Source organism: Sabethes cyaneus, chromosome 2 (assembly GCF_943734655.1).
Source record: "Sabethes cyaneus chromosome 2, idSabCyanKW18_F2, whole genome shotgun sequence".
Taxonomy (NCBI): Eukaryota; Metazoa; Arthropoda; class Insecta; order Diptera; family Culicidae; genus Sabethes; species Sabethes cyaneus.
In genome coordinates this window covers 122,780,964-122,797,555 of record NC_071354.1, presented here as the reverse complement: position 1 = coordinate 122,797,555, position 16,592 = coordinate 122,780,964, and the positions used below count along the sequence as shown (strand labels likewise).

The following is a 16,592-nucleotide window of genomic DNA, read 5'->3' as shown; positions in this document are numbered from 1 at the left end:
TCCACTCTTTCACCACACTTGCTCTCAACAATGCGGCTGATACGTTTGCGCAACGCTCATTCCACACTTATTCCACTTTTATTTCACACTTGCTGTCAGCAATGCTGCTGACGAGCTGCTGATGCGTTTGCACAACGTTTATTAGACATGCATTTCCATGGTTGCCTTTAAGCAACCGGTATTCCACACCCGCTCTTAGCATTGCTGCTGATACGTTTCCGCAATATTAATTCTACTCTTATTCCATACCTATTCCACAGTTGTTTTAGTGATAACTTTCAGAGCGATAAATAAACAGAGTGTAAATTGTCAAAAATCTGAGTACTTTTTGTAGGTGTTTGATGGTGCTGTGTAAATCTACTACCCAGCGATTTGTATAGTGAACGATTTGGATTCGCAGGTCTAGTATACAATGATCCCGCAATGGAATCGTTGGTTCCAAGACCAAGTGTTTCTTCCCCACGGTTCTTTTGTTTGGCATTGTAAAGTATATTTTTGACGGAGCTATCGACGAAACGTACGAAATTGAGACATGTATCGTTTCCAGTTCTCCTGCTATACGAAATGTATGCGGTAGGATTTCGGAAAGTTTCTTCGTGCGAATATAGTTTTTAAGGGCGAGAAGTGCTTTGTTTTAAAATTGAAAAAAGCTGAGTAATTTATTTGTTTCCTGACATGTGTAATAAAGAGGATCTAATAATAATTTCGAAGTGTTGTTTATGTTATTGGTTGCCCTCAGGCGGCTCTTATTCCACCTCTCTTAGCGGTGCTGCTGATACGTTTGCACAGCGCTTATTCGACATGCATTCTCTTCGATGCCTTTAAGTGACCAGTATTCCACACTTGCTTTTAGCGGTGCTGTTGATACAATTGTACAACATTCAATCAACTCTTGTTCCACACTAACATAACAACTGTAGATGTTGGTTAGAAGCTAGAAAAAATCTGGGATATGACGTTTACACAGCACGTACTTCAGCAAATTCGTTTATTCAGCACTGGATGCTACTAGACAACTCTTATTCCACATCTAGTCTCTTAGGTGCTGCCGTTTTGTTCCTTGGGACGCTCAGTTCTGATTGATCGAAATCTGTGTTTCTGCAAAGCTTGACATTTTTCAATAATGCAATAGTAATTGAAATAATGCGTCCGTAATTGACGAACGACAGTCGAATAATTTACTAAATCGCAATGAGAGACTCTGGCAGCAGAGTGGAAAGATGTTTTCGCATTTAATATGATATATCCGGTAGAGAATAATATATCCAGCTCCAAAATGCAGTTATTGATGCTAGAACAGAGCAGAGCTTGATCGAAGGAATGTCGGAACCATCAACCAGCAAAGATACCCGGACAGCGGAAAAATGATGAATCTGCATTTGGCGAAGACTTCGAATTCTCTGTTTAAATTGGTAAAAGAAGCAAAATATATTAAAATCTTGTAAATATTTGTTTTAAATTATATTTACCAAATCTAGGCAGTAATTTCTTTTTGAAACTTACCTCCAAACTATTGACTGCATGTCGGAGTATCCTCTCTCATCACGTCTGATAGCCGTAAAATGTTTAATTTTTTCGCTTTGACGACTCTTTTGGATTTCTTTCGGTCTTCGTTTGTTGATTTAAAATGATCGTTAATTTGGCTAAGTTTAGCACAAATTAAAACATTTAAGTATTTCTCCGTTAACTGCATTGCACATTTGCAACACAACACGTTTTCGACCATAAACTGCTCGTTCTCATGATCGTCTGTAGTGTAGGGTATCACACATTATTACCTATAACAATTTAAGCGTGTATGATATACTAATGTGTATTTCCAGATAAGCGTGTATATGACAGGCAGAATCAGATTTTGAATTATTGTTGCATATTATGTGCTAGACTACTTGAGTCTTTGCAAAATCTAGAGCTAGAGTGCCTAGATGTCTACCACGAAATCAACTATAGTGCTGGAGTGCCTAGAGTTTGGTTTAATAATGTACTAACTAGTGCTAGAGTGCCTAGGAAAGAGTTATCATAATTGATGTTGATGTGCAACGATAGCTAAAGGCTAGGCTAGAGTGCCTATGAACATTTGTAATGTTATTAGTTACTGACTATAGCTATAGTGCTAGCTAGTAAAATGTTTACATGTCATTCGGTTATAGGGTTCTGCTAAGAGTTACTGTTGTGGTATTTGGTGCTAGAGTGCCCACGTTAAAAAGAAAAAACACGTAGTGCTAGAGTGCCTAGAGTCAAGTTATTGCAATTTGGTGCTGGAGTGCCCACGTAAAAAAAAAAAAACACAGTGCTAGAGTGCCTAGAGTCAAGTTATTGCAATTTGATGCTATAGTGCCTAAATATACGATACGATAAGTGTCTGAGAGCTGGTGCTAGAGGGTTTAGTAATATGTTTATGTTATTCAGTTATCGGGTTCTACAAAGAACTACTATTTTAATATCTGGTGCTAAAGTGCCCATGTATTGTAAATCATCTAGAGCTAGAGAGCCTAGAAAGGAGTGTTTTTTTTCTTTTCTAATTAGTAGCTCACAAGTTATCATGTAATTGAGATTGCACCGACCTAATCATGATTTTTTTTAGATGGATGAAAGCCGTCCTTTGCCAATGTTCAGGTGTGAACAGATCGAGACTACAAAGTTGGCTAAAGAATGGCAGGATTGGAAGGGATCCTTGCAATATTACTTTGACTCATATGGCATCACAGATCAGAAAACTATGCGTGCCAAGATGCTGCACCTAGGCGGACCTCAACTTCAGAAGGTTTATCGAACTCTAGAAGGTACTGAGGAATTTCCAGTGGTTTTGCTAGAAAAACCATGGTATGATAGAGCAGTTGAGCGATTGGATGCATTTTTTAAGCCGCGCAAGCAAGACGTGCTCGAGAGACACAAATTGCGTAACATAAAGCAAGGTGCTAATGAACGCTTCGCAAATTTCGTACTGCGTTTGCGTCAGAAATTAACGGATTGTGGTCTGGACAAATATTCCGCTGAGATTAGAAAGGTGATGGAAGAAATCATGTTGATCGACGTAATTGTTGAAGGTTGTGCTTCGTCAGAACTGCGCCGTAAGATACTGGAACGAGATCAGTCCCTCTCTGAAATTGAAGTTTTGGGTGAACTAATAGAAAGCGTTCGAACTCAAGAAAAAGAGCTAAATAGTGGAAATGCGCTTCTAAATGACAACCCGTTGGACGTTCATAAGATTCAAGAGCAAAGTAAAGCTAGAAACTTTCGCAAACAAAGTCGTTTCGTCAAACGTTTTGGCTCGGTTGGCCCAAAAGGTGGCGAGGGCACCATAATGTGTTTTGCATGCGGACGGTATGGGCACATATCAAACGCTTCTTCGTGTCCAGCGAAAGGACAGATTTGCCTTAAATGTCAGAAACCGAATCATTTTGCGAAGTTTTGCCGAAAGCGTTCCAATTCATTTTCAAATTTTCAAATCCCGAACAAAGTTCGAGCTGTTGCTGATGTCACACAAACAAACCCTACAAATGATGAGTCTTCGACAGAATGTTCAGATAGAGTGTACTACAGCTTTCACACCGGAAACGACACGAATGTAATCAATTGTGAGATTGGAGGCGTTGATACAAAAATGTTAATCGATTCTGGGTCGGACGCGAACCTAGTCACTCTTAAAACGTGGAATTTCCTGAAGGATAACAAAGTGAGCGTTCAAGAATGCATAAGAGGGAGCGCAAAAATTTTGAAAGCTTACGGTAGTGACAATCCGTTAGAGATTTTAGGAACCTTCAAGACCATCGTTAGAGTTGGATCTCGTTCAGTCGTAGCGGAATTTTTCGTAGTGCCAAGTGGACAACGCAACTTATTGGGCGACACCACTTCAAAACAACTGGGTGTTTTGAAGATTCGCAATGTAGTAAATCTACTCATGAGTCAGAACGACACAAATATGCCATTTTCCAAGATGGCAGATATACAAGTTCATATTAAAATGAATCCAAATATTACACCTTGTTTTCAACCTTTGCGTCGTATTCCGATTCCTATGGAATCTGCCGTAAACAAGAAACTGGATGAGTTACTAATGAGGGATATCATCGAAGTGAAAAGCGGACCTGCCACGTGGGTTTCGCCATTGGTGGTAGCGAAGAAAACAAATGGTGATATACGTTTGTGTGTGGATTTACGGCGCGTTAACCAAGCGGTGATCAGGGATCGACACCCGATGCCCATAATCGATGATATTTTGATGAGAATGGGAAAAGGAAAGCTCTGGAGTGTTTTGGACATCAAAGATGCATTTTTCTTGCTGGAGCTGGATAGTGAAACGCGAGATGTGATGACTTTCATTACTCATCGTGGATTATACCGCTTCAAGCGTTTGCCTTTTGGTTTGGTCTCAGCGCCCGAGATTTTCCAACGAGCAATGGACGAGATCCTTGCCGACTGCGAAGGTTGCTGCTGGTATCTGGATGATGTGGTGGTCGAAGGAAGCTCCGCTGAAGAGCATGATGCTCGTTTAAATAAGGTACAGTGATCCTTTGTTTGATTTGATTTAATTCATTTTATTTTGAGTATTATATGAAAAACTGATAAATAAAAGATAATTGAAATAAATAAAATTTATTATTTGGCTTTAGGTACTCAACAGATTCAAAGAAAAAGGGGTGGTTTTAAATCAAGAAAAGTGCCAATTTCGCGTGACGCAACTAGATTTTCTTGGATATAAAATCAGCCAACAAGGTATCCTTCCGTCAGACTCCAAGCGAAATGCAGTTATGGGATTTAGAGTTCCTGAAAACGAGAGTGAAGTGAAGTCATTTCTTGGGTTAGCTAATTACATGGGAAAATTTATACCCAATTTGGCTACCATTGATGAGCCACTTAGACGATTAACACAGAAAGGAGTTGTGTTTGCTTGGGGAAAAGCTGAACATTCAGCGTTTTGCGAGATAAAATCCAGAATAGCAAAAGCGGAATGCTTGGGGTTCTACAAACTAGAAGAAGAAACGTCACTAATAACCGATGCTAGTCCTTATGCGCTTGGAGCGGTTCTAATACAGACGAACAATCAAAATGAATCCCGGGTGATAGGATTTGCTTCAAAGTCGTTGACCAATACCGAAAGAAGGTATTGTCATTCTGAAAAAGAAGCACTCGCTTTGGTGTGGGGAGTAGAACGTTTTCAGACATACTTGATCGGCAGAAAATTTAATCTTTTAACAGATTGCAAGGCTCTCATCTATCTCTTTACGCCGACATCTCGTCCTTGCGCCCGGATTGAGAGATGGGTCCTGCGACTTCAGGGTTTCCAGTACAAGGTTGCATACATATCTGGTCAACAAAATATAGCTGATGTCTTGTCACGGCTCTCAACTATTCTTCCAAAGCCTTTTGACAAAACCGAGGAGCTCTTAGTTCACGAAATCGCAACGAGTGCTGCAACCGCGATTGCTGTGAAATGGGGAGATTTTAAAACTGCTAGTCGTGAAGACAGTCAGATAAATGATGTGTTTAATGCTCTCGAAACTGGATGTAGTAGTGAATTACCGTTAGTATACAGAACTTCGTTGAATGAATTCTGTAGAATAGACGACGTTCTACTCAGGGGCGATCGCATCGTGGTACCAGAAAAGCTACAAAGCCGTGTAATTCAGATAGCACACGATGGGCATCCTGGGATTAGGATCATGAAGGCACATTTGCGTACACATGTCTGGTGGCCAAAAATGGATAGCCAAGTCGAAAGTTTTGTAAAGGCTTGTCGTGGCTGCATTTTGGTATCTGCTCCAAACCCTCCAGAGCCAATGGTCAGGAAAGAGCTTCCAACACAGCCTTGGCAACAAATTGCAATCGATTTTTTAGGACCGCTACCGGAGGGAGAATATCTATTAGTTATCATAGATTACTTTAGCAGGTATCTTGAAGTCATTGAAATGAACATTATTACTACAAGATCTACCGTTAGAGAGCTGCTAAATGTATTTTCACGTTATGGTGTACCGGAAATACTCCGTGCCGACAACGGCCCTCAATTCAGTTCGGACGAGTTTCAAGTATTCTGTACGGAATATGGTATACATTTAGAAAAGACAATACCATATTGGCCGCAAATGAACGGTGAGGTCGAACGACAGAATCGCTCAATACTAAAAAGGCTGCGAATAGCACAGGAGCTAGGAAAAGACTGGCGCGTTGAACTTCGGAAATATCTGATGATGTATCATGCTGCCGCTCATTCAACAACTGGAAAATCTCCCATGGAACTAATGTTTGGTAGGAAAATGCGCACAAAACTTCCTATAATTCCAAGCATTGCGGCAGAATACGAGGAAGTGAAGGATAGGGACACAGTCGAAAAAGAAAAAGGTAAGCAGTATGCGGATAAGCAACGCCGAGCTAGACCTAGCGGAATCGAAGTTGGCGATAAAGTTTTAGCTAAAAGGATCAAAAAGGACCACAAACTGCATTCGGATTATTCTCCGGAAGTCTTCGATGTGCTTAGAAAAAAAGGAACTGACATCACCATTCGCTCTCCAGCAACAGGCAAGCAGTTCCGCAGAAGTGCACCTCATCTTAAGTTAATTGCCAGAAATCAGGATTCGATTGAGGGTTCATACGAAAATAAGGATCCTGATGAAAAGCTTACTGATAGCGAACTTGTAGAACATACAGATATTGCACAAGCTGACAAGATTCCCGAGGAAACTAGATCAAAAAGAATGAGAGTGGAGTCTTCGCGACTCAAGGATTATTTGGCATATTGAATTATTCATTTAAAGGAAGGTAGGGATGTAGGGTATCACACATTATTACCTATAACAATTTAAGCGTGTATGATATACTAATGTGTATTTCCAGATAAGCGTGTATATGACAGGCAGAACAACGAGACGGGGAGAGACAAAGAGGACGCGTGATATAGATAGATTCGGATTGGAGTGATTATACCGTTTATACAGATTACCGGAAATAAACTGCTGTGATCCAGTTATTAAGTGTTGCTCACTATCTCTATATGTAGCAGGAAAATTATAGGGGATTGTCCCCTGTTGTGAAACGGCCCCGGTTGTGAAACACCCGTAATTTTTAACGTTTTTATTATCCTAGTGCAGTCAAGCTACTACCAACGTCTAGTCTCATGGTAATATAACTTTTGAGCAAACAACAGTCAAACTTCAACATTTACAATGCTTTGTAGGAAAAGTATTTGAAAAAATACCCAAAATAGTTTTTTCGCATGTTTTGCAATTGATTATTTTGTGTACTAAATGGAATGAAAAAGCTCAGGTGAAGGTATCCAGCTTTTTACGAGCCATAATGGCGGACGGCGTTCGTCATATTTGAGCAGCATTTTTGACATTTCCCTAGTACATCGCACGTTTTCTTTCCGTACATTCCTTTAGTTTTACCGTGAACGCGCGGAAAGCAAACGTGCGATGTATTAGGGAAATGTCAAAAATGCTGTTCAAATATTACGAACACGTCCGCCATTGTAGCTCGTAAAAAGCTGGATATAAGCTAAGCTCTGGACCTCTATTTCATCACACAGACAAATTTTAGGTGAAATAATTGACTCAAAAATTATAATATAATTTTTTTGCAATATGGCCACCCCTCCGGTTATGAAATAGTCGAGTTCCCCGGTTGTGAAACATCTAGAAAATCAATTATTTTATACTTCAATGATCGTACATTACTTCAATTGGAGCATAATGAGTTTTTATGGTAGCAGGATTCATTTGGGTTTAGCAAAACTCAATTCCTTGTAACACATGTAACAGACCAGTGCATTTGAAATGCGCCAATATGATTGCTTGCTTTTTTACATGCATTCATTGCGATTCAGATTTAGATGATTAAACGAATAAATTGATAAATGATTTTGTATTTTTAGTATTTTCCATGAATAAATGATTTTAATTTTTGATTTTTCTTCGATATTTCTATATTTTCTTTTCTTTTCTAAAGATTTCCCGAGGTGTTTCACAACCGGGGACACTTTTCTTTTAGTCACAAAAACCATGTTTGGAAATTTTGCTATAACTTTTGTGTTTTAAACAAAACTCATATACTTCCTTTGGCAAAAAGATAGGTATCCGTTTAAACTTTCCAATGCTTCTAAAAGATTTAAAATTGGATGATCCGATCAAAAGCTATGGCCAAAAAACAAAACCTGTTTCATAACCGGGGACATTCCCCTACATTTCTTGGACTAGTTCTATTAGTTCATCTCTTACTCCCACGGTGTCTGCCCCCAAAATATCTTCGAAGTTTGCTTTGAATATCATAGTAACATTTATGAAGTACGCCGTAATGTTGCTACCAGGCTGTTGTATATTTACTCCTTCGCGATATTTTTTGAAATTGGTTAGTGCCATGTGATCTGTAGTTAAATTTTTGCCGACCGCAACCCTGTTTATACAGTCCTGATGTTTTAATTTACTACATGCCCACCCTGTAACCCAGTGGATGCTAGATAACTGATTTGCATCAATTGTTTCATCCAGGCCGTTTAGGCTCTCTGTTTTTCGGTTGTTGGCCGATGAAAAGTCGTCCTTAGAAACTATCTGAAGTTCGCGTATTTCTTCGTTATTTACTATGTGCTTACTCACATCCGCTTCGCCGTTACCAACTTTTTTAGGAATAAGGAGCTTATTAATTACAACAGCCTTGTAAGCGGATTTGAACTGTAAACTATCGGGATGGGCATTCTTTCCATTGCGCCAACGAATAATGAAAAAAAATGCTCCAAGCAATCTTGTGATAAGTTTCCGGTTCGCAGGAATTTGAAACCATGGTCAAACTTAAGTTCCACAACGTTTTCACTGCAGAGATGTACAGTAACCAGCCGTTTATGCAGTAAGGGACTCTCGAGTTTTTGATCAGAGGACGAAATTTTTGCTCCTACCAAAAAAGTAATTTAAAATGGATTTTTAAATTATTAATTCATATAAGGGCGGCCCTTAGATAGAAATGATTTTCCAAAAGGGGAAATTTTCCTGCCCATATCCCTTCACTCTTCTGATTTGTATTCATGCAAAGCTAGTGTGTTAAAATGCGTTAGTATCCTCGCCCAATAAACCATTTGGTTTGTATATCTCGATTGCAACTGAGGTATACGAAATCATATCTGAACGAAAAAGTTATATTTCACGCCATATAAGAGCATATATGTACCAAAGTGGAGGCGATATACGTGCGAAAATTTTGACAACTATTTGTAATTCTATTTTGCGCAGTTTTTATAACACGCAACTAAATACTCCTGAATATATGATATAGATATAATCAAATATTGCAATTGTCTATCCTGCTTTATAATTCACAGTCATGAATTGTATATGAAGACACGCACGACTGCAAAACAACTTATTGTTCACGTCGATTTGACATACTCTAATCATTATACAACTCCAATATGAAATTGACATGAAAACGATTTAATGTGGACTTTCTATTACGATTTTGTGTTATCTGGGCGTAAATAGCGGAAGAGAGGAGATACGAAGAGAATCTCTCATTGTCACCAGGACCCGACAACGTCACCTTCAATTGCATAGCGTCACTGAACAATGAAGTTGTAAAGCTTAGGTTTCAACAGAAGCAGCACCGCTTCAGTTTCAAACTGGCTTCAGTCAGCGTCAGCGAAACGGGTTTCACTTCGTCATGACTATCGGTTTCAACTTTCCATTTGTACTTTTCTATCAAATATTCTGAAAAAGGCCAGCAATTATGAATGCAAATGAATTGGATTTGAGTAACATTTCCTATAATGCAACGCATATTAAAGTTGTCTTTGTTAATGTCGACAAATCGTACCTGACTTTCTGCCGTCGTCAATTGAAACAGCTACCAACTTCAACTGAAGCTTGCTTGAAACGTTCTGTTCAACAAGTGAAGCAAGTCACTTCATGTAAGAAGCGAAGGTAAGAGAAAGTCAGTTTCATTTATTTGTTTCGACGATGCCGGGCCCTGTTGTCACATAGGTCTATTTGAAAAACTACCCGAGAAATAACGTTAATATACAGCTCAAAGAACTAATACACAGATTAAACATCTTCGCAGACACTGGGAATCGTAATGTATCCGCTGTTTCCTCGACAGACGTTTACATTTTCGTAATCGTAAGATTCAGGTGGTGGGGGTGGGGAGTAAATTTTTGGAAAGTTAAAAATCAGAGGGGTTGTGTACAAGACACGACCGCATATATAGGTGACGCAGGACTACGTAAGTCTCTTTGTAGTGATAGTGGCATGTATTCATGCTTGTAATCATTCGATTCTTCATGTATACATGCTATATGCAACATATATACATGCTACATGCGTTGTATGTAACATTTATCAAAGTAGTAACATTGCATACGTTCAATTCTCAAAAGATTGTGCATTTGAAAACAATTTAACAAAATCAAGAACACAAACTATTGCTTTCCTGCTACCTTACTGAAATTAAAGATTGTTTTTATTATCCATGGTTTCCCACGTTGAAGGGATTTTACCAATTCAATCCTATTTTATCAACAGCACATCTTTTCACTACACTTCTAAGGCTTCGTACACAAATTACGTAACGCTTAGAGGGGAGGGAGGGGTGTCGAGCTTGCGTTACTATTTGTTACATAGGGGGGAGGGGGAGTCATGAGAATAGTTACGTAACAAATTTATTAATAGCAAAAAGGCAGTTACCAAACGAGGATAGGATGTGTTGGAGGTAGAAAACAGTGAATCGGTTTATACTGATGAAAATTCTGGTACAAAATTATGGTTTGTAGCTGAATGAGATAATCCTTTTAAATTTCCAGTTACATATTACGGTTCAAGACCATTTCAGCTTAACATGGGCCGATGGCCGATTGTGGTTTTTAATATGAAGCTCTTGCTGATTTGGTTGAATTCTTTAAAAATTAAATTAAATATGCGGTTTATGCCATTTTCATTCAATGTTGAGTACCAGGGGGGGAGGTTTGGTTCACGTTACGTAATTTAATGGGGGGGGGGGGGTTGTGCCAAGCGTTACTTAATGTTACATAGGGGAGGGAGGGGGTCAAAAACCCGGAATTTTTGCCTTACGTAATTTGTGTACCACGCCTAATGAAACGGCAAGCATGCGTATTCATACCGAGTCGTATTATAACCGAACAGTACAGCTGTAGCACATTTTCCCAACACAGATATCAAGTTCGCCGAGGTTTAATCGTCTCGCAGTAAAGAATTTGCGATCTGTTGGGACAACGAATTTGTGTCATTTTTTCTGGCACACTTCCCTAACACAGACATCAAATTGGACTAGGTTTAATCGCGTTCGTAAGAAATCTGTTGGCACGAGGGGGCTTTGTCACTCTCTGGCGTACTTCCCAAGCAAGGACATCAAAATGGTCTAGGTTGAACCGTGGTGTTACGAAATCTTGTTGAAATGAGCAAACTTGGTCACTTGTTTTGGCTTATTTCCCAAGCACAGATATCAAATTGGTATAGGTTTAGATCATTGTAAAGAATCTTCCAACCAATCAAGAAGCGAGAATTCTGGTACAACATAGGTTAATTATTTTCAATTTTTCAATAGTTTAACATCAAGAATCCATACTTTTCTTCATTTGGATCAATTCTTAGAAGATTTTCCGATCGATTGGTGTAATAATATTGAAAATCGATCGGAAAACCGCTGAGCTATTAGCGCTCAATTTTTCGTGACGCTAGCATTTTTCGATTTTTTGGAATGACACCCTATCTCAAAACTTGCCGTAAGACGTAGTCCTACGTCAAAAATAAGGGCCACCCTAAATATATTCAATATTTACTTGTGCTAAATCTGAGCATTTTTTATCGATAAAATAAAGCTTCCGTAATTTTATTACAACTTCATCCAGAAACAACCAATGCGATGAAAATGATGTTATTGGCCGTTTCAGTTCCTAATGCAAAACGTAGTGAGTTAAGGCCCCCATACACGTACGTACATGTTGGCCGAAAATATTGGTGAATTCATGTTCGTCCAACACGCTCGCTTGTGTGTGAGTGCCACGAACCAAACTGGCAGAAAAAAATGTTCGGCTCGGCGCTCGATCGGAATGACCCTCCAACATTTTGTTCATTTCCAACCCAACATATGCGTACGTGTATGGGGGCCTTTAGATTGGTTTAAATTCACGATGTATAAAGTGATTAAAGAAATGCAGGTGGCACATATGAATAACGTAACGCTAAGAATTGTTACATAAGGGAGGTAACGTTTGAAACGTTATATCCCTAAATAATGAAGCATTCTATGAATACTTCCTTTGACAAACTCTTGTTCGCAAAAATTTAAACGTTACGTAATTAATGATGCCACCAAAAGTATATGTAATATGTACTTACTTTTTTCTCCTGAAAGGTAGATGAATTTGCAATATCGAATAGATTATCGATATCTTTACAATACGTTGCTGTATTCAAAGCACCAGTGTTTGCCTAACAAAAACAAACACGAGTGGATGTCAAACGGATGAATTGCGTTCATTCGTGACGTCACCTTGCAAAACCTTATACTCGTACGCATGTTGGGTTTGAAATGAACAAAATGTTGGCAGGTTATTCCGGTCGAGCGCCGAACCCAACATCTTCTTGACCTGGATTTGAGTTCACCAACCAGCATAAAATATTGTCACTAACAATCATTACTGTAATTTTAATGATTTTGTCAATACTTATAACGTAGATGGTAGTAGAAAGCAAACATTATACAGTAGACTCTCAGAAAAGTTAACTCTCTGAAAAGTTAATTGTTCAGAAAAGTTAAGCGTATATCAGCTCTCATGCAACGCTCTAAAAAGTTAATTTTTGCCTTAACTTTTCTGAGAGTTTGAATTTATTGGTTGTCCAAGCGTTTCTTCACACTTGTGTATTTACCTTCTATCTTTATTTCTCATTTTTCGGCTTATTGTCACCTTTCCACAGTTTCATACAGAGTCGCATCATAACTGGGATTAAATTAAACTCTTGCAACAATAGTTCAATACGGGCATATAGTTACTTCCGGATTTTTGGAAATATACTGGAAAAACGCAAACTCAGATTGAATTTTAAATGCAAAAGAAGGAACAACAAGGAACTAAAAATTAGCGCGAACGCCTAGGCGAACGCTTATTTTTAATCAAAACGTAGACTACGAAAAAACAAAAGTAAACTAGTGTAACCGACTGTTTTAAACTTAGTGAAAGGTATTATTTTATAAAAAAAACTATGAAACTATAATTTCATAAAGATATTGCTACATATTTCTTTCCATTACAACTTCAAGGTACATAAAAATATGTATCCTATATCCCGGAATGCATTTTTAGCTTTTGTATTCATCATTTTCAATGACTTTTAGGCACAGAGAACAGACATCAAAGCGAAAGGTCCCCACTTGGATAAAACTTATGTCAAATTAGTTGGGAAACTATAGTGATGGTGTCGCTAAAGGCACATGAAATTCTACACTAAACTCACAACAGCTAGCTTCTGGCGCTAGCATAACGCATATAGTCCATATATACTAGCGTCAGAGGAGCCAAAGGTTGTCAGTGTGCAAATCAAATGAATCATTTAGTTGGGAAACTATAGTGGTGGTGTCGCTAGCATATTAGGTGATTTTAATTTGAAATTTTATCCAAAAATTCCCGAAAAATTTGTTCCTGAATGGATGTCTGTTCTCTGTGTTTTAGGACTACTCAGAAAAGTTAATAGTTCGGAAAAGTTAATCGACCGATTCCCCAATCGATTAACTTTTCCGAGAGTCTACTGTATTGCATAAATAGCTTATGAGATAACGAAACGACTCGCACTTATCCTACGCGTCGTGAGCATTTTTCTATTTTGCTTTTTTGAATCCTAAAAAATGTTTGGCATCTGCTTTGAACAATCCCTGACTCAAAAATCAATTTGTGTTAAAATTTACCAAAAAATAAGCAGCTAACGTTTAGCGTGTATGTGCTTTACAAATACCATCAAACAGTGGTTCACCCAGCCGCCACAGATGTCTCTTTACCACCACGCAAAATCGCGCAGAGTGGCGTATCTATGTACTATTAATAATCTAAGATATTATTCTCTTACCTTTTGCCCGAAACTGAAAAATTGAGGAACCGCTTTTCTCCTGTCTCAAAGTGTCACATTTGACATAAAGAGAATCGGGCGAAAAATGAAGACTGGTTCTGTTCGATTTCTGCCAGGCATCCGAAATTTTCGTAAGCGGCAAGCGGGTATTGATCAGAGATGCCAGAAGTGAAGACATGTCTTCATTTTGAAGACATTTTTGCTACAAAGAAGACTTTTATTTTGAAATGTCTTCACTTGAAGACATGTCTTCACCATGCAATTCAAATGGGTAAAAAAATCTGGAAAGCCGGAAGAAGACAAATGAAGACATTTTTCTGGATTTGTCAGGGGGGTGGTGTCAAGCGAAAATTTCGTACCTAGCATCGAAATCATCATCCCCATAAAAAAATTCCTCCTATTTAGTATTTGCAGTAGTATTTCAAAAACAACCCAATCCCAGTTCTTCCAATGTTCGTTCTTCATAAAAACACAAATACTCAATAGTAACAAGTATTCTGTCTATTCGTAATAAGCTAACCAAACTTGTTTTGTTTGAAGGTCATTGATAATTGTCGTAATGAATTTTTATTGTAATTAATTAAAACGAGCTTAAAGTTTCACAAGCGATTTAGTTTTATATGTAAGTCAAATTTTTTCTTCACTGTTATTTCAATTTCTAACCAATTAAAAAAACGTTTTAATTGAAAGTAAAAAATTTATAAAAATATTGCAAAAATTTCTTGGTCACTCTAATTTGGAAAAAATGGTAACCCTAAGAGCCAAATTTTTGGTGCATGTTAGTAACGCATCGAATATATGGAGTTTGACAAGCACACCATAGAGCTTTCCAGTTATGTGTGTATTGGTTCTTGAAAATGAGGCAAACAACAACAGTAAACAAAAGAGATGCATTCCTTTGTCACCAAGGTACAGAATGAATTTCGTCTTCCGCTGGCTTAAATACCAGCAAATTTTCAAAATATGTGCTTGAACTTGGAACAGAATGGAAAATTTGATTGAAATATGTGCTCTGCAGTGTGGCAAACGCAGCAGCACAACTAGTAATCGCTATTTTTCGGTTTGTTCCTCCAGCATCAGCTGTTCGCCAAAATGATGTAAACATCATGTATATACACGCGTATTTCGTGTTCGCTAGTGTGAGTGCATGAGTTGTCAGAAAGCTCTATTCGCGTTGACGAACGTAAGCTGCTGCCACCTCCAAAAGTTTACTGTAGGGGTGAAGCGGAATAGGGATTTCTTAAAGAGCGCAAGAGATCGAAACATTTTGGCAAATTTTCACCCACACGTACATACGGGCATTTCTATGAGTGTGCAAGAGATCGTTTAATGCCGTCAATGCGAATAGCCCTGGGATTTGTGAAGACTTTTCAAAAAATCATCTGGCATCCCTGGTATTGATGCACGAACCATGTTATGAAAATCATATCGGAATTTGGCTGAGTGTATAATAGCGAAATGGACCGAATTTCAGTCCAGGCCAGGGATACCAGACTTGCAGATTTGTCTGCAAATTCCAGATTTTTGGAACGGTCTTGCAGATCATTATAAATTTGCAGATATTTGCAGTTTTTCTGACTTTTATTGTTTTGGTGCAGATTTTTGTTCGAAGCTCTTTAAACTTTCACAGACTTCCTAAAAAAGTGTGCAGATTATTTTTAAACCAGAAAATTCGAGTAGCCGGAAAACTGCTCGATTTTTTCGGTTTTCGAGCAGTTGTAGACATTTTTTTTAGAAAATATGGCATCTCTGGTCCAGGCCGTCCAGGCAGACTTTATACCTTTGTAGTGGTTTACCTTTATAGGGCTTTGAAGAAAGCAAGAAAACTTAAAATGTGACGTGAAGTATTTTTTGTTGATGATCGATGATAAATATTTGCGAATGTTTCTTGTTTTCGTAAATTGATTTGTAATGTGTTTATAGGTAAAATAGAACAGATAAATCGATATAATTTAATGATTGATACGTTCAATAGTATATGATGTATCAATATAAACTGTAATATCAACGGATTATATATGGTGAGTGCTCTTTTTTGATTGTAGAATTTACATTTATGCGCAAGATCAAACAAAAACTTAAACGTAGGTACCTATAAAAAATAAATTTTTTGTTAAGGGTTTGCATTTCACTTGAGCCATGTAGATGCCTACTTCAAATAATTAATTTATTAATTAGTTTTCCAAATATAAATGTGTGGTGTAAAGAACACGCGATATGTGAGATTCAGCTGTAAATACATTCCAGCAAAAGGTGTAAATTTCAATAAAAATTTGGTCGGAACTTCAATTTAAGTGCTTGTGGGCAGGGATGCCAGGTGATTTTTTGAAAAGTCTTCACGAATCAAGGAAAAATGTCTTCATTTGTCTTCTTTCGGCTTTCCGCTCATTTAAATTGCATGGTGAAGACATGTCTTCACAAGTCTTCAAGCGAAGACATTTCACTTTTTTGTAACCAGAATGTCTTCAAAATGAAGACATGTCTTCACTTCTGGCATCTCTGCTTGTGGGTACTTTACGAGTACACTGAGAAAAC

At 38.1% G+C, this 16,592-nt stretch overlaps 2 protein-coding genes across 2 annotated transcripts in view; both read left to right on the top strand.

Moving 5' to 3' along the window:
* Positions 1–2,719: 2,719 nt before the first annotated feature.
* On the top strand, positions 2,720–4,510 carry LOC128735948 (uncharacterized protein K02A2.6-like). Its single transcript, XM_053830432.1, has one exon. The coding sequence runs from the start codon at positions 2,720–2,722 to the stop codon at positions 4,508–4,510; it is 1,791 nt and encodes a 596-aa protein (XP_053686407.1).
* Positions 4,511–15,964: 11,454 nt separating this feature from the next.
* Positions 15,965–16,592, top strand: part of LOC128736918 (apoptosis-stimulating of p53 protein 2) — a 290,684-nt gene continuing 290,056 nt past the window's right edge. Inside the window, exon 1 of the mRNA XM_053831429.1 lies at positions 15,965–16,078. Coding sequence (XP_053687404.1) covers positions 16,076–16,078 — 3 coding nt within the window. The 5' untranslated portion in view covers positions 15,965–16,075. The remainder of the gene's footprint in view (positions 16,079–16,592) is intronic.

Bases quoted from the DNA above. Each gene is read 5' to 3' on its own strand.
- LOC128735948 (XM_053830432.1), top strand. From the start codon at position 2,720: ATGCGTGCCAAGATGCTGCACCTAGGCGGACCTCAACTTCAGAAGGTT.